At 42.7% G+C, this 22,012-nt stretch overlaps 1 protein-coding gene across 2 annotated transcripts; it reads left to right on the top strand.

The window, feature by feature from the left end:
• Positions 1-46: 46 nt before the first annotated feature.
• LOC119730347 lies at positions 47-16,699 on the top strand. Of its 2 annotated transcripts, none has more exons than XM_038203199.1 (6): positions 47-115; positions 797-929; positions 6,823-6,998; positions 13,151-13,263; positions 14,771-14,987; positions 15,790-16,699. In XM_038203199.1, exons 1-6 carry the CDS (start codon positions 113-115, stop codon positions 16,066-16,068), a joined length of 921 nt encoding a protein of 306 aa, XP_038059127.1. In that variant the 5' UTR covers positions 47-112; the 3' UTR covers positions 16,069-16,699. The 2 variants fall into 2 exon arrangements, with proteins under 2 accessions (XP_038059127.1, XP_038059126.1); XM_038203198.1 differs by lacking the exon at positions 47-115 and adding an exon at positions 167-361.
• Positions 16,700-22,012: the final 5,313 nt, after the last annotated feature.

Below are 22,012 nucleotides of genomic sequence, written 5' to 3'. Positions count from 1 at the left end.
TTGTAAACAAGGCGGTGTCCGCCTTGTCGGCTGGTGCAATCTATTGCAATGCAGCAATGCGATGGCATGAAATGCATGCATGACGGATAGTTGTGCAATTTTTTGAGTTTTCATGGTCAGTTATTTTTAATTCCGATTTTGCCATTTAAGGACAATTGTTACCAAACTTCCTGTCACAGTGTCAGTGTGTTCAGAACTGCTCTACCTATGGTTTAGTTTCAGAAATCATAAAAATATTTTAACATTAAAGTAACATCTGAAATTAGTTATTGTCTGAATTACTGAAATAGTGATTAACAAGTTAGACCTCGTCATTATGCCAGGCTCCAACGGTGGTGCTGTTATCGTAAACAAGAAGGTTGTAAGTACAACTTCACAAGTGGTCATCACAACAATTTGCCCAGCCTGATGTTACAAAATTGCGGGAAATGTTTATCAATCCCAAAATTCATTGGTTCTTTTGCGTAGCGGTCATTTTAGAGGGTATCTATTGCTTTTTGAATTCGTTTATAGAAGTGAATGATATGCAGGAGTGACCAAGAGATTGACTCATGCATGTCTGAGCAAAACACGGGCATTGCCCAATGCCCACTATAAGATGGCTGCTACCATACTCCATGCTCCATACTGTTACTGTTAGTCTCACAATTCGCAGCGATGATGCACACTAAATTACCTGAAAAGCTGTGTTTTCTGATCTTTTTTTTTCCCCACTTGATATTCGCTATGAAATTGTCCACGGCTACACATCACCAGGCGGGATTAGCCTCACAACTTTCACATTTTTTTCTTGCAGGATTCTCCATCCAAGAATGGGGTTCAGAAGAAGGACCCCTATGCTGATCCTAAGAACACCAAGCTTGGTAAACGCCTGGCGTACCTCCTGCGATATGGAGCAGTGAAAGAGGGGCTGGCAGTCAGCACTAGAGGTAAATATGGAACTAATTATGCGGACTGTAGGGTGTAAATGTTGGGCATGTTCGGTCCATGTGCACCATCGGTTGATCGCGTTGATCGGTAAATCATGACGCTATCGGTCAATACTGCTGCCACCATCGAACACCTTTTCTTTCTAATTCACAATTCTGGAGGATTTTTGGGAAGAATTCCATACATGGACATCACTAATTTTTCCCTGCAGTGACCTATCACTGCAGCAATAACATGTCAATAACATAGCAATAACATGTCCTAAAACGTCTAATTTAGCAGGGAAAATATTGTTGAAGCGCTTACTGAGAAAACACTTAGACTTTCTCAGACCAGTCTCATGTGGTTTGTGCACAGGGTGTCAAGTACTTGTCCAGGTATGGAAATCCTTCCGATTTTATTTTAAAAAGGTAAGTAAAGTCTGAGATACAAATGTACATTGTACCTACAGAATCAACCCATCGTGCAACGTGATTGACTGATCGTGCAGATCAAGGTATTGCGACCAACATAAATATTATCAAATGTTGTCACTTAATGCAGAAACCGGCTGCATAGTGGTCGGGTTGTGAGACCCCTCCCCCCTCCCCCCCCCCCCCCCCCCCCCCCCCCCCGCACTGTGACGAGTTCCGCTCAGAAATACAAAAAAAACCATAAAAATCACCGCCAACAAATTACACTTTGGATGAACCTCCATGTTATTGTGTTTTATTGTGTTCACACTGTTGCGCTGATAAAACTTTTGCTAAAAATTTCAGGGGAAAGTGGTCAGGAAATGCCTCAGTTTGCACCAGGGCATCTAGAATCCAAATTTTTGGGGGTCCTTAATTTGACCCTCAACCCCACACCACAAGTGTAAGGGCTTCGCGCTCTGTGCTCGCATATAATTGTAAATAGTTCCACTTGGTGGGTTTGATGACCCCCCTCCCCCCTCTCAGTCTAGGATCATATTTCATGAAATTATTAAGGATGACTGGACAAAAATGGTAAAAACTGTCCAGAATACTGCATCTTGGCGGTGCTTTAGCCTTAGGTCCTCTGTTACACCCCAACCGGCCCCAACTATAGTTTGGACATACCTAAAAAGGGCGGTCCCAATTAAAGTTGGTAAGATCCCAACTATGAATGTGCCTTAATTGTCACATAATCATATGGAAAACATGTATGACATTGTCCGTGTAGGCTGAACGCAGTTTTTACCGACCCCCCCCCCCCCAACTATGACATCGGACCCAACTATAGTTAGGACGGTCCCGACAATTATTGAGACTATTCTGAACAATAAGCCGGAACTAGTCGCACCTATAGTTGGGATGATGGTATGTAGTTGGAGCACAACACAGGTCTTGACAGTCTAGTTGATATTATCAGGCAATTTTAGTTTAGTTAATTGTGTTTTAATCAACAGCACAATGTATTAAAAATTATTTTCTTGTTTTTGTTGGAGCAGATAACCTTACACATGTACACAAGTCCTCAAGTAAAGTCAATTTAAACATCTTGAAGTTTCAACAAAGAATTGTGGTCAAGACGTTCCCCCCCCCCCTTCCCGTACCCGGTATCTTTTCTCACCAGCCCGCCACTTGAACACGTCTCATCACCCCTGGAAGTGGATCTCGGACAAACTCTCCGATCCACCGCATCTCTCTTGTTTGGCCCGCCAGGACTGTCAGAAATCCAAACATTTACGAATGCAAGATTACCTCCTGGATATTGTTTCCTCAGCCTAATGTGGGGCAGTGTATACACAACTAACAAGTCGTCCATTACCAGCGAGACTTACAGGAGACTTATCCCCCGGCCCCACGAGAGCTCTGTCTTCCAACAGGCCGAGGGTTCCCTTAGGGAGCATAAAATGCACTATAACAGCTTAAGGATGGACAATCTGGCCGTATTTCATTCACCCCTTTTAGGTTCTCATAATTTGAGTACATTCATTGACTGGGCAAATTATTTATTTGTGTACTTACCCCGAAGGTGCTGACAGCAGTCAGAGAGACAAAGGGGGCGGATAACATTTCAGAATTACAGGGTTCAAGTGTGTGTGCTTTACCAAATATGTTGATAATTGTGTTGTCAATTGCTGTTGTCACAGTCAGTTGACAAGGACATGTATTTTGGATAACAAAACTAATATTCAGAATTGTCCTCCATGGACTTGTGTCTGTCTTGTACATTTTATGGTTATTTGTCTATTCAAACAAGTGGGCCACGCTGTATGCAACTGCGCATATGTGCACAATTCACGCCACGTCCAAGCCATACTTGCACAAGTCATGCTGAACGAAACCCAGTAAAATCCTCCTTACTAAAATCTATCCAATTCCAAAACAAACAGGCTAAACCAAACCTACCCCACCCCAACCAAACCCACCCCATCCCACCCAAACCCATCCCATCCCAACCAACGAAACCAAACCTACCCCACCCCAACCAACCCACCCACCCAACCAAACCCACCCCATCTCAACCAACGAAACCAAACCTACCCCACCCCACCCAACCAACCCACCCACCCAACCAAACCCATCCCACCCCAACCAACAAACCAAACCTACCCCACCCCATCCCACCCAACCAAACCAACCCCATCTCACCCAACCCAACCGATCCCACTCACCCCAACCAAACCAACCCCATCCCAACTAAACCCATCCCACACCGAACCCATCCCGACCACCCCAACCAAACCCACCCACCCAACCAAACCCACCCACCCAACCATACCCACCCTTCCCCAATCAAACCCACCCACCCAACCAATCCCATTCGTACACCAACAAAACTCTCTCCCTCTCAACCAAACCCACCCCACCCCGACCTACATTTGTAACCCACCCACCCCGACAAAACCCACCCCACCCAACCACACCCACCCAACCCAACCCACCCCACCCCAACCAAACCTACTGCACCCCAACCAAACCCACCCCAACCAAACCCACCCCACCCAACCACACCCACCTAACCCAACCCAACCCAACCCCACCCCAACCAAACCTACTGCACCCCAACCAAACCCACCCCTTCCCAACCAAACCCACCTCACCCAAATAAACCCAACCCACACCCAAGCCAATCCATTAAAATTTCATCTGACCTAATTCCCATCTCAAATTTGGCTCAGTCCCAACGCAGACTCTTCTCGCGTAAACTTCCATCTCCTTCTTATCACATCTCATACAAGGACTATCTTGGGCAAGGCTTCTTTTTTCTTCTTTTCTTTTTTTATAAGCCGGTCCCGCAACCAATAAGCTGATTGACTGCGCTGGGCCCCATGTGATATGCATGGGCATCCACATGTCATCAGCCACTGTTTGCCTCTGTCGCAAAGTGTGAAATAGGCTGAGAGGGAAGAATCCAAATAAACATTGGAGGCTGCCACTGGGGAGAATACACAAGATCAATGTCTGGAGACAGGACTTAGGAATACTATTTCTGAAAGTTGATGGGGGGGGGGGAGAATATTGGTGGAGGAGGCATGACATTTTTTACTCATATTGGCCTTCAAATAATTCACAGTTTGGAAAGACTCACTTCCCTGTGGCTTTAAAGTCCCAAAACATTATCTTGCTTTTTATTTGATAAAGACTTTGTGATAATGAATTTGTAAAATGTGCACAGGGAACTGTAGCTGGGCATCTTGGAGAAATCTGAAGAATGAAGAAGACAAGAAATGAGTAAATCCCCTTGAATGATGTTCCAAGGAAACCAATAGAAGTGCTCTGTAAACCTCATCAGTCCGTAGTCATTCTGGATGGGACTCCAACTCACATCACACTCACAGAGTGCAACGTAAAATATTATTAACATTAATAAACGGTAATACATGTATGCAGCAAGTTTATCACTAGAATTTCGAAACCACTGTTTCGTACGTTCATTTACAAAGTGGTATCATGCTCAAGAATGTGTGTATGTGACCTAGTCACCACAAAGTGAGCATAAAGTTGGACTTTTGAAGAATTGAGATATTTGTATTTCTGGATTCTACAGCACAAGATCTTTATATAACATTTGGAGGTACTAAACAGACAAATACAAATGTACAATGTAGACCGTGAAGTGTCAACTAAATTGAAGTTGTTCATCTAATTTTTGAGAAACTGGCATAAAATCTTGCTGCGTGTTACAGTGAATGAACAGTCGAACAATAAAACGGGATGAAACATATTTAAAACCAAATTTTAAAACCAAATTTTAAAGATAAAAAAAACACAATAAAGCAAGGTTGAACAGGACCTACAGATTAAGGTTCACCTGGAAACAAAAAATCGACCACCCCTTCAAATTTGGACTGCACTGCAAAATGGCAATTTCCTACTTTATGCTCATTTTGTGGCGACAGGAGACACATAAAATAAGATTAACCCAATAATTTAAGCTCGATAACTTTAATAGTTCAAGACCTAATTATAGAAATAGGTCAACTGATCTGATTGTAAAAAAAAAAATTAAAAAGAAGAGATAGAGAAAATTAATACTATATATTGTTCCTTTAAGCCCTGTCTTGCATGTTTACCTTCGAACCGACGGCGTGAGATTTGCCTGACCGAGCCACGCAATCTCGGCGCTGATAAATGACGCTATATGCCAAGGGTTTCACGTTGGCGTGATTCACATCTCGCATCAAAACAGTCGCCGTGTCGATTGCAAATGTCTCATTTCCAGCCCTGGTGTCAATGTCATTGCGGAGAGAACCAGATGAATGATGGGTGGGCCTCGGACATTTTTTACCCGTTTGTTTTGTTTTAAGCTGAAAGGAAAGAAAGCCTACTAGTACAAGTACGTAGTTATGCATTTTCAGTTCCCTATCCTGAAGATTTCATTTGTTTTCTTATCACATAAACATTGAAGACTTTATTTTTGTTCTGAATAAACACCATGTGAAATTCTGTTCTAATTAGGCTGGCAAACAGACCAAGCCGACTTTTTATCATTTACATTTGTAACACCAGCTCTTTTCCTTTGGAAGATGCTCTCTCTTTCTTGCTGCATGGCTTCTATGCCAACAGAGCATTAGATGGTTAAATCTGAAAGATATAGTCCATCATTTGTAATTTCTGCATTTTGTCCGTTTGAAGCAGCAAAAGTGCTCAAAATCTAAAGAAGGGTGCTGATCAGCTAACCTTATGAAGTTTCAGCTCAGCTTCAGCTGTATATTCCAAGAAAAACAGCATTCTAGGATCTCGATTTCAAATCAAAAGTTTCTGAATCATGTTTTGAATTGGGCCTGAATTCAGCGTCTGTGACACGTTCTCACTGAGCTGATTGCAGCTATGCGATGTCGTGTACCGATCCGACAAATTATAGCAACAGCGTACGCGTGTGCATCGTGCCAAATCTTGTGCCCGCTTTGCCGAATAAAAAAATTAACTACTAACGGAAATTTCCAACGTGACATTGTCGGTGTAGACTGAATGCAGTTATTACCCCCCCCCCCTTGCAATTGACTTGTGATGGACTTGTGATTGCACTTGTGATGAACTTGGGATAGACTTTTGATTTGACTTGAGATGGCTTGTGATGGACTTATGATTGGACCTATAATTTGACTTGTGATTTGACTTGTGATAGGACTTGTGAAAGGACTTGTGATAGGACTTGTGATTTGACTTGTGTTGGACTTATGATGGACTTATGATTTGACTTGTGATTTGACTTATGATGGACTTATGATTTGACGTGTGATTTGGCTTTTGATGTGACTTATGATGGACTTGTAATTTGACTTGCATGTACATGTATGATGGAATAACTCTGCATATATGCCAATGACAAATGTGGGCAATTCTTATACTGCCCACTCCTGTCTTGCCTGTCACAGTGTATAAAGTTAGACTGAAAAAGAAAAAAAAATCTGTGAAAATACCTTTCTCACCTTCCATGTAGGTTATATAAAGCTGAGTGACGTCATGTCAGTGCCTCTGTTCTCCTGGTACAGCGAGGAGACTCTCATCGAGGAAATTGGCAAGGCGGTCTCGGAACGAGGCCACAAGCAGTATGAGCTGAAGACTGAGAAAGGAGAGGTCTACGTCAGGTCCATCTTCAGTCAGCGCTTTGAACGGGTAAGTCTGTAATAAGGTTCGGGTCTTTCTTAATGAAAAAGTCTTTTGTTGACACTTTTGACTCCTTATAGCAAAACTTAACATGACTTTATTGTGGATACTACTGTTACCTCTGAAGATTTTCCTTTCTTCACACAGCGAAAACACTGACAGATTTTGAAAAACAACCCAAATATTTGTGTTCTCCTGCATTACCAATGCGATGCCATTCACTTACACCTACATTTAGGAACGTATACATAAAGTACATAAATTTGTTATGAAAGGAGTCATATGAGGCTGGGGTGTCACCACATGACATTTTTTTCTTCAACTTGGAAGGGACAGGTACATTTGTCCAAGTGACACTAGAGGGCGCTGCTCATGGTGGCTACTTTGGCAGACAGTTTCAACATGCAGAGTGTGCACAAAAACATGTAGAAAACAAAACAATTAAAACTGTTTAATGTTTTTTTTCTTCAATGAAATTATATATTACCTTAAAGCCTGACTTTCTCAATCCACTCCTTTTGACCCCATTCCATTTGGGTCCCTTGATCCAGAAATACAGTCAATTAAGTGTAAATTTTACTTGGGCCAGTCTCACTGATGCCGCATACTTCAATGCCTATTCAGTGCCTATTCAATGCTTGACCCAGATTCAGCATGTCCAGGGTGAGAGTGGCCCAAGTAAAATTTACAAACTTAATTGATCAATTTCTGGATCAAGGGACCCAAATGGAATGGGGTAAAAAGGAGTGGATTGAGAAATGGTCAGGCTTTCAATAATATATAATTTCATTGAAGAACAACACATTAGGCCCCTAAACAGTTTTAAGTATTTGTTTTTTTAATGTTGCACTTTTTTTGGCACACTTGTACATGTACATGATTTTGCAGACAGTAATGACTAAATACGGGATGCACTCCCAAGACTATCGACTATGTCACCCCCCCCCCTCAAATACTTGTCCCCCATCCCCACCCCTCAAATACTTGTCTCCCATCCCCACCCCCACCCCCCCCCCTCCCCCCACCTCCAAAGTCAAGATGATAGACTACTTTCCTGCCTAGTTTGCAAACACTTTGAACATCAGTTTTGGAATACATGTAGATATGATTGCACTCTAGGGAAGCACCATGCACATAGATTGACAGTGACATCTCGAATATATCTCTACTGATTGCCATCTTGCGCACCAAAGCCGGTGCGGTTAAAAAAAAAAGTCGACCACCAACAATCTACATGATAACAAATTTCCAAATTGTTGGGATCGAAATTGCCGATGTGTAACGTTTTCCCCAGATGTTGTTTTCTTGAGGAGTCAGAAACCAGATCGTGGCCTCTCTACACCTAGTTCATGGACACATGTTGTCAAGCCACCCAGATGTGCACGTACACGTGTTTAAGGCAATCAAACAATTTGTAAAAAAATCTGTCATACACAGCACATATCTTGGGAAGGAAAGACTTATTACAGTGACATGTGTCAAAGTCAAATTCATTTCCAATGCTTTCATTTGAAAGTATTCCAAATTTCCATACCGACCTCACATCAGCCTTGGCTGCACTATTTTCTTTGTAATACGAAACTTTAAAGGTAATATAGGCCTACAACATTTGCTGTAATTTTCAGAAATAGATGGATTTGGGGGTTAGTGTTTTGTAGCAAATATTGTTACACTGACCTGTTTAAAGTTTTGTGTTCATAGATGTGGGGAATAGTGAGGAAGAAATGCTGTTCTTGTGATCTGTTTCCCTGACCCAACTTCAGACGAAATGGAGCAATTTTATAGACGTCGGTGAATTGTCAGGTCAGGGAACCACACTATAGGCTTGGACCCATTAATGAATGTGTAACCGATTGCAAACAAAATATCTCAGTAAATTTGGTAAATTGGGGGTTGGTATTTCAAAAAAGTCAGTTTTGACAAAAAAAGAGAAAAATACAGGGAACTGATCGATACAAAAATTCCAATTTTCTTGAAAATGACAGCACACCAGGTGCCATGATTTCACAGGATGCTTGAGACTATTATTCACTTACAGTCGAGTAAGGTATTTCATAATAATCTGGTAGTTTTGTTTTCTTATGTTTGCAAATGTTGTACTACCTTTAAATACTGGAAGGATGTCAGAGAATTAGGACTTAATTAAATTAAAAAGACTTGAGACGTTTTACTTCATTTGATAAATCTTGACATATTACTAAATGACTGGACTTAATTGTTATGAATTGACTTGCGAATTGACTTGGCTTGACTTTGGAAAAATTGACTTTTGACTTGACTTGTGAAAAAAAAAATTATTTTGCCTACATTGTACATGTAACTGATGTGAAAATAACTTGGTTATGAATCTGTCAAACTGAACTGCCTAGAAATAGAAAAAGGTTGAAATTTTGGGTCCATTATCTGATAAATTGAAAAGTCTACAAAAAGTAGAGAGAGTGCCAATTTGATAATGAGAAAAAATATCTCTTAATCAATGGTGAATTTCTTTTTGTGTAAAATTTTAATATTTTGTACCTTATTAGAAAAGGATTCAAAGTAGGATATGTTTATTTATGATGAGAATTATTAGGAACCTTCACACACGGGTAATTGCAATGGCTACATGTTCAACCGTACATTGTATTAAAAAATAGGTGTAGGGACTGCCTTTAAGAGCCAGACTGTGTTTAGGTTTGCCCTGACATCCAAGACAAATGATCTGCTGTCATATTTCTGGGAGACCTGCTCCAGATTCAGACACATCTGCGGCCATGACCTCTCCCCGGTAGAAGTACACGCACACCACGCACAAGCCTCGGCATGCTCCCTCCTGCCTCACACTCTGTAGTGAGGAAACCGGTCTGCGGGTCTGGCAAACTACGCGGGTCTCGACCACGCATGGCCTACTTCACTAATCTCCACTGACAGAGATAGATGGGCGCACAACCCAACCTGCATGCTTAACCGTTATTAATCACACAGATCAAGGCCTTCGCTTTGGAAATCCATCGGTCCCTGACTCCCAGGCGCAGCCGTATATCCACGGCAGCTCCAGTCTTGCCAGTCGCCAGTTCACAGGATAAAATTCACCCGCAATTTCACGCTGCCTGTCCAAAACTTCCCCCCTCCCTTCAAACCGTCGAGTAAAAACTAGGTCAGGCAATGATTAGAATCTAACCCTCAATCTCATGTTCCCGTTTGACTATTGCTCCCCTGCCACCGGTTAGTTTGATATAATTTCCCAGCAATCCATGGGTCACTTGCGGCTAATTCCTCACAGATTTAGACCGAGTTTTCTCTCTTTTTCTAGTTCTGGTTTCTCTTTTCTCCTGTCTCTCTCAGTCTTGCCGGGGCTGGTGTACCGGGGCGGCGGGCTGGTCGGGTCATGCCCTAGTTGTTAACAAGCATACCAGTACATGTAGTTGCCAGCCCGTAATTGGGATCTAATGGTTGACATGGCACTGCATCACTGTGGAATCTCTGTGCTATGTAACCGGCATTTATATCCCTTAATCGGGCCTGCCAGTAATGAACAGGCTCACGGAAGAAAAATGTGGACCATTCTCTGGAGATAGAGAAGACTCGCTGATAAAATAACATGCCATGATTTGTTTCAATTGCTTGGTTTTTTTTTCTCCACCTTTTTATCTGCATACAAATCTTAGCAATACATGTATTTGTTTTATAATGGGCTTTTAATTAATACATCAGAATATTGCAATACTTAAAGGTAATATGCAACATTTGCAAACATCAAAAAACAAAACTACCAAATTATTATGAAATACCTTACTTGACTTTAAGTGAGTAATATCACCATCATTTTTCTTCAAATCCCGCCCCCAATTTACCAAATTTAGTTAGTCCACATTTTGTTTGTACTAAAATGGGTGCAAGCCAGCTAGTCTGGTTTCCTGACCTGACAATTGCTCGTCGTCTATAAATTGCTCCATTACCTCTGAAGTAGGGTCAGGGAAGCCGACTACAAGAAAAGCATTTTTTTCCCCCTTGGTTTTCAAGTGTCTATGAACACAAAACTTTAAACAGGTCAGTCTAACAATTGTGCTGCAAAATACTAAACCCAAATCCATCCATTTATGAAAATTACAGCAGAGACAAACTGTCATTACCTTTAATTAAGCTATAACCGGGTACTCGTATGTGAACAGAATGAACCTTCGCCCTTGGAGCTGTGTTTTATAGCTCCATGCTTCGCCATAGTGAACATTATGTATGAATTCCTGAGTTTGCTTTTCTTTCTGTCAATCTTTCTGTAATTATATTTTCTATAAACTTGTACAAAAATGTACTTGCAAACTGAACTTAAAAGTCGAAAATGTTAAAAACGGAGGAATTAAATTGAATCATAAAGACGTAATTAACAGAAATTAGTATCATAGAGGAATTTTCTTGTTTACAGTGTGCGGAACATTCTAAATAAATCTGATGTGTAGTCAAATCACTGTTTTTCTATTATTAGCCGCCACACTTTGTCATATCCTGTCCTGACAGTCCAAAACGTTTGACCTTTTTGTGCCAGTTTTTCCAAATTTGTTTATTTTTGTACACCACTACGACTTGACAGGGAAAAATGGAGAGAGAAAAATAGCAGAGAGACAAAATATGCCTTACACAAAAATATGGCGTCAACACCTTGACAATGACAAATGAAACATACCATGTCACAACACTGGTGGTAGTCATGGCAGGCCGGGCTCATTACAGCAGACACTCCATCAATTACCCTCGCTCCCTCTGGATCAAAGGGTGCCGGCCTCATTAGGAAGGCACCTTGACAATTGGGTTTTGCTCCCCAGCGGTGACCGGCACCGGTCTCAACTTGCCAGGGGTGACCTACTATTCAGTGTAAGGGCTGATGGACAAGTTACAGATGAATGAAAGGAGTGATGTATCTCTGCACTCGGTGTCAATTTTTTTTTCCGGGTTTTTTTTCCAGTGATACTTTTACAAACTTATTACATGTAGGGTTTGAGTGAGAAATAATTGTATGAATACTTACCCTGGATTGGACATTTGGGAGACATCCCCATAGACTTGTGCACAAAATTGTTCAAACTTAAATGTGCCCTAACCCAATATTCCCTGGTCCTTTTCTTATGAATTTCCGTCTGTTTACTAATTAGACCACGGGCAACAAATATAATCTAATTGCGACGGCAAAATTGTACCTCTAAAGGAGGCTGTGACATTAGGGAGACATGAAAATGTCACATTAGGGAGACATGAAAATGTCTCCCTAATGACAGATGTCTCCCATCGTGTGAAGAAATTATGATAACGTGTCTCCTTAATGGTACCATCACACGTACAGAATGTATTTTTCATTATTTGTTTTGTATGAATTTACTGTCTTTTTTTTTTGGAGTTGGGGAGAGGATCCTTGCAAGTCCATCACAGGTCCACTAGTCTCAATTCAAGTCACAAGCTATTCAACGGCATTGTAACAAAGGCATTCCTTAGTTAATAGGGAGGTTTCGCAAGCGAACGGATACGCTTACACTTACGTTTAGCTCTCCGTATCCGTGTTTTACTTACGTGTAGCGAGCGAGATATGCGTGTCGTCTGCACGTATGACGTCATACGCCACTCACTATCCGCTAAACGTGCAGACGACACGCATATCTCGCTCGCTACACATAAGTAAGAAACGGATACGGATAGCTAAGCGTAAGTGTAAGCGTATCCGTTCGCTTGCGAAACCTCCCTATTGTTCATTAATTCCTCTGTTATAATTACCTGTGACTGGACTTGCGATTTACTAATGAAATTGTGGTATGGACTTGTGGTGGACTCAGCTACGGCGATCAGTGAGAGCTGATGAAAACCCAGTGTGTTTTCGTGTCCAGTACTTTCTTGTCAATGTTATTGATCCAGTGATAAAGGCGTTCACAACCACATACCAGCACCCGATTTCACGAAGTGCTGCGATGCGTCACAACTCAAGTTACGACGTGTAACTTTTACTGACATAATATTGCAGTCATCCGCGTACTGTTTATGAAAGCAAATAATATGGTGATGCATTTTTACCACTGGAAGCCTGATATAAATAATAATCAAAGAAATACTTTCTTCATTTATGCATTGGCCAATACAATACTCACTGTATTTTTTTTTAGTTACTTACATGTATTTATTTCTTTTTTGTTTCATTTCAGTTGCCATACCATGAAGGCACCAAGGTGGTGCGACTGCTGGAGATGTGCGTGCAGCAAGTGACTGCCAACATCTCCGACTACAGCCTGGAAGGATTTGATGACTACATCGTTACGTGAGTCCAGTATCCAAAACTCCCATCCCTTTCCATCGTATCAACAATCTCAAAGCGCTTTACAATTATTACCCTGTTCATCAGGCCATGGGACCACGCGGCGGCCGATATCAGCGCTCAATCGGTCCTCTACACTCACAGGTACCCATTTATACTCCTGGGTGGAGAGAGGCAATTGTAGTTAAGTGTCTTGCCCAAGGGCACAGGTTACAATTAATTACCCTGTTCATCAGGCCATGGGACCACGCGGCGGCCGATATCAGCGCTCAATCGGTCCTTGACCCTCACAGGTACTCCTGGGTGGAGAGAGGCAATTGTAGTTAAGTGTCTTGCCGAAGGGCACAGGTGCCATGGGGGGCAGGGTTGGAACCCACGCACCTTCGTACATGAGTCAAACACCGTAATCACTGAACCATGGTGTTCTAGTATGCCATCTGATGATGTCCACCCATCTGCATTGTCCCTTAAAGGCCTTTGCACACACACAGACTATCATCTCGCTTACCCATATTGAAATCAAGACAGGTCCACTGTTCAAGTGGAACCGGCCGGGTTTCATTGAACACGAATGGACAAGGCACACTGTTCACACAAGCAAGGGGAGTGTGTGGCCTAGTGGTTAGGGTTCGTGACTCATGATCAGAGGGTCCGGGGTTCGAATCCAGCCGCTGGTCATATATTGTGTCCTTGGGCAAGGCACTTCACCCCTACTTGCCCCTCTCCACCCAGGAGTATAAATGGGTACCGGCATTAGCTGGGGAGTAACCTGTGATGGACTAGCATCCCATCCAGGGGGAGTAGAAATATTCTCAGTCGTTTCCTGCTACTGAAACCGTAGATAAACGCCGGCCTGATGAGCCACATTGGCTTGGGACAGACTTTACTTTACTTACATGGGTCGAACACCGGTAGATCCTCTTAACCCTAGTCCTGACCAGGGTTGGATTTACCCATATCGAGGGTCGGACCCATCATGTAGATAGAAGCTGTGTTGGGTTCTCGCTTCCCAAAACCTCCGCGTTGGACCCGGGTCCAAAACGGCAACTGTAGGCACTGTGAAAGGCCCCATACTTAGTGAACTTAAAGTGCCAATGAATTTATTTAAACAGCAAATCCAAATCCTTGTATCGCAAGGTCTGACATCAGTCTTAGATCTTACTTGGGCAGGGTTCAAACTTAAGACCTGCTTACTAGTACAGATGTCTAAACCATTTAACCACTGACAAGCATAGCTTGCCGGTGTCAGCTGGCTGGTTCGAATCCTGATGTGTAACAGTGGGTACCGCAATTAATATATGGTATGATCATGAAATGTGTTTCTTGGTTGTTGAGTGGTAAAGACATCTCCACTAGTAAGCGGGAGGCCGCTGGTTCGAGTCCTGTCCAAGCAGGTCTAGGATTTTTTTTATTGTAAGCTCTTAAACAGCAATGAGTATACAGTGCTTAACCCTGGCGTAACCCTGTTTAAACGCTCTTGTTATCATTGTTCATTTCTGATTTGGCCCAGTGACATTGTGAGGCGACTGAAGCGCTCCAAGAGGCTCAACAACACAACCCTTGCCAGCGTCCTGAACCCAGATCTGGGGACGCTAGACCTGAGTGATGCCTACCTGACCATAGGCTCCCTCAAGATGATCATGACCGACAGCCCTAACCTCAGAGTGCTAAATCTCAAGTTCTGCGGGTATCTCATCAATGACGAGCTGCTGAAGAGATTGATGAAGGTATGCAGAGAACTGTTCCTGCATTTTGTTGTGCCCACGGACCCTTGAAAATTGTATGGATCAGAATCCTTTACAGACTAGGCGATCATCCCAATTTAGTTGTAGAGGTAGAAACCCTGGAGTGTAAATTTTCTGAAGAAAACTCATGTAATCAAGAAGGTAAGTAGGTGTGATGAATGTCTGAAATCGAAGGAAGGGATGGTTGGATTACATCGTTCGCTTGCTAACCAGTGCACATATATAGTCAGTGTCTTACTTGCTAGAGAGCTCTTATGAATGGTCACATAGCACCATCTGTGCATTTTTTCTGCACCAAGCTCATACTTGCCCTCCTTGCAAAGCTACAAAAAACCCTCTGTACTTTTTACACTTTTTGCTCTTTGCATGGATCACAATATTGGGTAAAATCAAGGCTTCACTTACAAAGGAAAGGCTCTTTCACAACATTACCTTGTAGCTCACTGATCTACTTTGTAGAAACTTATTCAAGACGCCAAAACTTGACAGTACTTTTGTCAACACACCTATGTACAGATTGTGTAGTTGTATATATGAAAAAACTCTCTCTAAATGCATCTTCGGTGGAGAGACTGTTCCGGAGTTTGCCTCAAGCTCCACCCACCTCTGGTTTGTTGTACATTCCTCACAGTGCCTGTGGCTGAGTTTGACGAAGCAGCTGTGGTCACCTGACCGAACGTCGTAGTCTAATTGGTCAATGTGCACTATTTGATTTACGGGAAGGATGGGTATTATTGCTTTAGTTTAATCATGTTACTCTATAGTTGTTTCTTGTCTTTTGCAGAATCTTCCCCTCCTGATCGACCTGAATGTCTGCCAGTGCACCCACCTGACCAGCCTGACCCTGCGCAATGTGGCCAAGCTCCTGCCGGGCATCCACACCCTGAACGTGTCCCGCATCCTGAACTTCAAGGAGGCGGACATCATCAAGTGTCTGGAGAGCTGCCTGGAGCTGAGGCACATGGACATCTACCAGTGCGAGCTGCCCTTCACAGACGGCTTCTGTGCCAAGCTGGCCGAGATCTGCCAGGCTAGGCCTAAACTGAAGATACTCGAGAAGTAGCCCATCGACGGTGTTATGGTTGAATCCATCACAAGTCTGGTTACAAGTAACAGGGGGTTGAGCAATAACAAAGGAACGCTTTTGTCACGGTTCACTGGAATAGCTCGTGGCTTGAATTCGGACTGGATGACTTGTGAGGACGTGTGAGGACGTGTGAGGACGTGTGAGGACTGTGGACTCGACTACAACACTGTCGATCAACTCTACAGTCCAAAATCAGACAAGGATGGTCATCCAGACTTATTACACTGCAAGGAGTGTGGAGTATCGTGGCCTCGTGGTCTGGAGCATTGAACTTGGGGTCTGCGGGTAATTCTACTGGGTGTGGGTTCGAGTCCAGCCTGGGGTCATGGTGCGTGTGCCCTTGGGCAAGGCACTTTGTCACTCATTGCTTCTCTCCACCCAGGAGTAAATGGGTACCTGTGAGGGCAGAGATGGTTATTGCGATTGAGTATATAGCTGCTTTGCGCCCCAAAAGGCAGCATCAAGCCGTATACTCCCCAGAGAGCTGAGATGGTATTTGGAATGTTTCATTGGCCCTTAATTGGCCAGGGGTTATAATGATGTAGCACCTTGAGCACCAATAATGGTGGATACGTGCGCTTTATTTATACACTTAATTGGGGGGGGGGGGGGTCAACCCTTACCCCTCTTGTCACTATGCCACTGATGCTGATAATTCAATAGTTGGATGACTGCCCGCCTCGTGCACAAGGCAAGAAAAGAAGATTTCAGTTAAGAGATTAAAGTTTTAGCAGATTTATTATTGATATGATTTCTTAACAGAGAGATATTTATTTGCTCCTTTCTGTATAAAAATAATGTTATTAAAAATTTTATGTAAAAGAACAGGTATGGAATGGGATTGAGGGGGCCATACTTTTTGTGTTATATATAATATATATATATTAAAATGTTTTTTTTTTTAAATTTGTTGATGAAATCCATTAAAACATAAATTGAAGAATTTATTTAAAGTTTGACTCTGTTTTTTTTTTTTGGGGGGGGGGGTTTGGGGTTTCGCAAAGAAATTGATTTTTATACCTGATTTGCCGACCGTATAACATCACTAATGTTTTAAGCCTTAAAACATTGAAGCCGAAAAATAAATAATACTAAATAAAGCATAAAGATAGGTAACAGATTTTTGTGTATTATACAATAGACCTCGTGTCTTGTGGGTGTCGAGGAGGGTGTTATTTGTTATTTTAATTTATTAATAAATGCACAAAAGGTTTACTCATACGTATTCTAGTGATGTGGGCGTCGTGGAGGGGTGGGGCAAGGGGCGGGGTGGGCAAAAGTTCCCCCGCCCACCCTTGAAAAAATGATAAATTGAGAATATGCTAGCGAAAGTACAAGGATTTTGAGAGCTTTGCCCCTCCCCCCCCCCTAGAAAAAAGTCCTTGCGACGCCAAAGCCTCGTTTATACACAAACGCTGCCCCCTAATACTGCTTAAGGTATTATTTAAAAAGGTGCTTCTAATTCAATGGGCGGAGCTTCCCGCAATATATTCTCACGCGCGTGTTCAGCATGCAAATAAGTCCGCGTGATGGTCTGATATGGCCAATTAAGTACATCAGTTGCGGGAACCAAGGAATATTTGCATGTGAATGACTTCCAGAATGACATAGATGCGGTATCTAGGCCTGAGAAAACTGTACGGCAAGAGAGTCCAGTGTGAAGATGGAGTCTTGCGAGGATGGCCTTTCGTTAATTCGTTCGTCAGCAGGAAGAAATCCATCTCTTTGGAATTCAATAACCCGCAATTGAAAGTCGACAATCAAATTGAAACCGGTGTCATATGAAATTTGGACTACTATGAAATCTGGTCTCTTTCACCTTGTATGTAGTATACGTGACCTTATAACTTTCCTGGTTATGTTCACCAATAGGCATGGGCAATACAACCAACGAGACCCTATTAAAGCCAAATTTCACACAACACCTGATTTGAAAAAAACAAAACAAGCATCTATATTTTTGTTTCAGGATTACAAAGTGTGATGTGGGAAATGTTAACCCCCCTCCTCCACTTCCGCCGCCTCTGTAGCCAGAGTTTATATCCATGGGCGTCGCGAGGGGGGGGGGGGGGGGGGGGCGCTTGCCCCCCTCCCCCTGGAAAACGGGGGGGGGGGAATATAAAAAAAGGGGGAAAAAAGAGGTGCGAAGCCATATTGCTGTTAATTTAATGGGGGGGGGGGTGGGTAGGGCAAATGCTCCCCTGCTCACGCTCGGAAAAATGATAAATTGAGAATATAATGAAAAATTTGCTTTGCCCCCCCCCCCCCGGAAAAAAATCCTGGCGACGCCCATGTTTATATCTTCAAATAAGCCGTATCACTGAGTGTTCCCCGTTTGCTATTTCTCAGGGTTGCAGCATTGCTAATATGAAGCTAGCATCATGATTTTGGGCGTGACCCCTGGCTGCATGGCATATACGGGTTTAAGGCTTCTGACTAGTGCCCCTTACACAAAGACATTGACAAAATGGGGAGCTCAGTTGGTAGAGCACCGGAACGGCAATCTGGAGGTCGGAGGTTCATACCTCGCTCAATTTAATTTCTTTGTTCAACTTTAAAATTAATTTTAAAAGAAAATAATTAAGATCCTCAAAATCATACTGCTGAAACCGTCAGGTAAAAAAGAGTGTGATGAATTGAAGTTTGTCTGTGATTAAAGGATACCCCTTGAAACAATCTGAATTCTGGATTGATGTGCACTAATATATTATATATCCTTGTAAGTTGTAATTGAAGAAAAAAATGGGGGGGGGGGAGAAGGAAATCAGTGCAGTGAACCCCACGGCAAAGGTAAAAGCAGTTCTGGCGACGGCCGCACGTTTCTCCTTGAACGACAGCAGGGAAAGCCATCTCCGCACCTGTGCACCCGTAATAAAACGACACGGACTACTGGCTCGAGTGTCGCACATGCCGTGAAAAGCGCTTTCATCCCACCAATCTCGACAGATGAAGGTCGCAGAAAAGAGAGAAATCTGCTGATTACGAGGACGCAATTAAATCTGTTCAGTCTTTGGCTTCTTGTCCGCCCTCTAGTGGTGGCAGTGGGAGACTGACGGGCGACAAAAGTGTGTCATAGTCTGTCGGGGCAAGTATTCTGCAGTATTAATCAGTATATGTAGCCGATATCATTTGACATTTGGTAATTGGTATATTATTTTGACGCCTGATGTTTGCTGCCATTTCTCTGAGAGTTGTCCATTATGCCATTTCAGGCAGAAACCTCACAGCTATTTCAGCACCACAAGCTGCCAGAATTTGGGATGTTTTAATTGCTGTCATAAATGTTCTTTTCTTGGGTGGTTCGATGTTGTGTCGGTACATGGCAGTAAGCCGATGAGCAATTTTTTCTGTTTCAAAGAGCAAATTTCTGGGTGCACAATTTGAACAGAAGATCCCTAAACTAAACAGTGTCTTCCTGACATGACATCACATCACAGCAATATCGCTCTCTGTCTGTCTGCAAAAGCATGGAATTTATTTCTAATTATTTAAAGAAGTGCGCTTTTCAATAATATTAACCAAAAGGGGATGTCAAATAGTTTTCACACATTTAAGAGGAGTAGAAAGTTGCACAAACTATGTTCCTCGGAAATACTCATGTCATTAACACATCTATAGCAATGAATGCATAACTAAAGTTTCACTCAAGCAATACAAAACCATTGCCCTCAGACCCCACCTAAACGCATGAGGTCTATACACAGTGGCCAAATCTGCCGTTTCATAGCATACCAATGATTAACTCAATCTTAGATGATCACAAAGGCACAATGGGTCATGCCATGTTAACACATTACTGTCTTTGTTTCCGCCTTCCCGCCTGAACTCATCCAAGATAAGATAGACATTTTTTTTCCTATTGGCAACACCTAATGGTTGACATTTCGTTTTAATGTTTAACAACCCTTATAAGTTGGCCCCAAATATGATTTTAAGATGCAAAATGTTCTATGTCATTATGACAGCACTTCTTATTATCCCGAGAATGACTGAAACGCTTTTTTTTTTGACAATATTGTCCAGCAACTTGAACAATGTGCCCTTATATTTCAAACATCGGTCACGTTGGATGTGACCCAATGTCAAAACACTATCTGATAGGAATGATGCTTCAGACATTAGGGTTTACGTAAATCCCCATTCACGTTTAAGACTTTCTGTCAAAGACGAAAGTACGTGTATTTAATACGCCCTATAGCTTCATAGTGTCTTATTCTTGTTTTTTTGTTTTCTGTTTTCTCGTTGAAATGTTTACTTTGATCATGTAAATTTTCAAGATGATCGTGTGGGCCTAACCTGAGAATATCTGCACATCATGGTGATCAGTATGCCTTAGCGATAGCTGAACGCTTTTTAAAAAGGACGTCCTGTTGTGTATTGGTCGAAAACATTTTTTTCGTGGATTTATAGGCCCATTTTTTGTGAATAGTCTTTAGTTACTCGACTCCCCCGGAAACTGGTTGTGAAGAGCGGACTTATGTGAGTACAATGGGCATATTGGCCGTGATCAACTATCATTTTCTCGCGATTGTAAAGCCATTAGCAGCATATCCGTGCCAATGCGTAACCATCTGCCTTCACTTATTTGCACTTTAATTCATTACCAAACCGTGGAGACTTGTAATTGGTCCGAGCAGCCATCTCCTGACCGGGACGGTAGCCCTAGTCCTCGGCCGGGGCTTTTCACACCACGACCCGTCGACTGACTCCCTAATCTCTCTCTCCACGGCGCATCACCGGGACCTGTCAACAGTCGCCAAGTGTTCCGTGATATCACAAGAAAGTCGACCCACAACAATTCGCACACGGGGTCTCCTATACTTCTTTTTACTCCCTCGTCCTTTTCTTTCTTATATCCTGTAAGTTCTTGTGCTGTATAAAGTCCGGTAAGCTTTACCAGTAATCCTTCGGCAGGGTGAGCTTGAAGCCTCAGGATTGGGAGCATATCACTCGTGGGGATTTGTAACCCCAGCTTGCGGTTCCTGAAGTTGGTCATTAGGGATGAGGGGCTTTTTGGGTTTCCACCGCCAGGAAAAATCAAATTTGAAATCAGGCTAATGCTAGCTTTCCTCCGATATTTGAACGGGACATTGTGCTAGTGGTGTATAGTCTCGGACATATCCTATACACGCTGTGAAAACCGGCGGAAGTCATTAAATATACCCACTTTTTGTTTTCAGCCAAAACAAATGTTTTGCCTGTTGGCCTGCAAAAACAAAGAACTCAGTCCCACCCATGTTGGTAAACACTCAGCCTTATTACAATGATGATAAGTAAGATTTGAGGCTTTGCATGGTGGAGATACTAAATAATGAAAGGTTTGCGGAAACACCATGTGCGAATAATTTCTCAACTAAGAGAATGGTTCTGAAAGAACCAGAGGTATAAACTCGACGTTCCGGTCAGTATGCTCTGACCGTCTTCAGGAAAGTGGAGACGGTCAGAGCATACTGACCGGAACGTCGAGTTTATACCTCTGGTTCTTTCAGAACCATTCTCTTAGTTGAGAAATTATTCGCACATGGTGTTTCCGCAAATCTTTCATTATTTACAATGATGGGAGGGGAGGGGGAGGGGGGCTGGTACCCACCTTCCAAAATAATGGGGTTGCTCTTCAAAACTGACCATTATTATGCATACTGAAAATCATATACCCATTTTCACGGCGCATTGTAATGGTTTTTGAGCGGTTTTTTTTGGGGGGGGGATTGATGTCAGAACTCTTTAACCATTTTTTGAAATAATTGCTGAGCAAAAAATGTTGTGACAAAAATCCAACGGGGGGGGGGGGGGGGGGGAAGAGTGCCCTCTCTCAGTGCCCCCTCCCCCCCCCCCCACCCCCTGGATATGTCACTGATTTTCGATGGAGAATAGAAAATTGGTTTTACTGTGCAACAAAAACCAGGCACTTAAAATTCTC

This window comes from Patiria miniata, unplaced genomic scaffold (genome assembly GCF_015706575.1).
Source record: "Patiria miniata isolate m_02_andy unplaced genomic scaffold, ASM1570657v1 HiC_scaffold_22, whole genome shotgun sequence".
Classification (NCBI taxonomy): Eukaryota; Metazoa; Echinodermata; class Asteroidea; order Valvatida; family Asterinidae; genus Patiria; species Patiria miniata.
The sequence above is the reverse complement of the archived record's forward strand: the minus strand, read 5'-3'. Positions and strand labels throughout refer to the sequence as shown.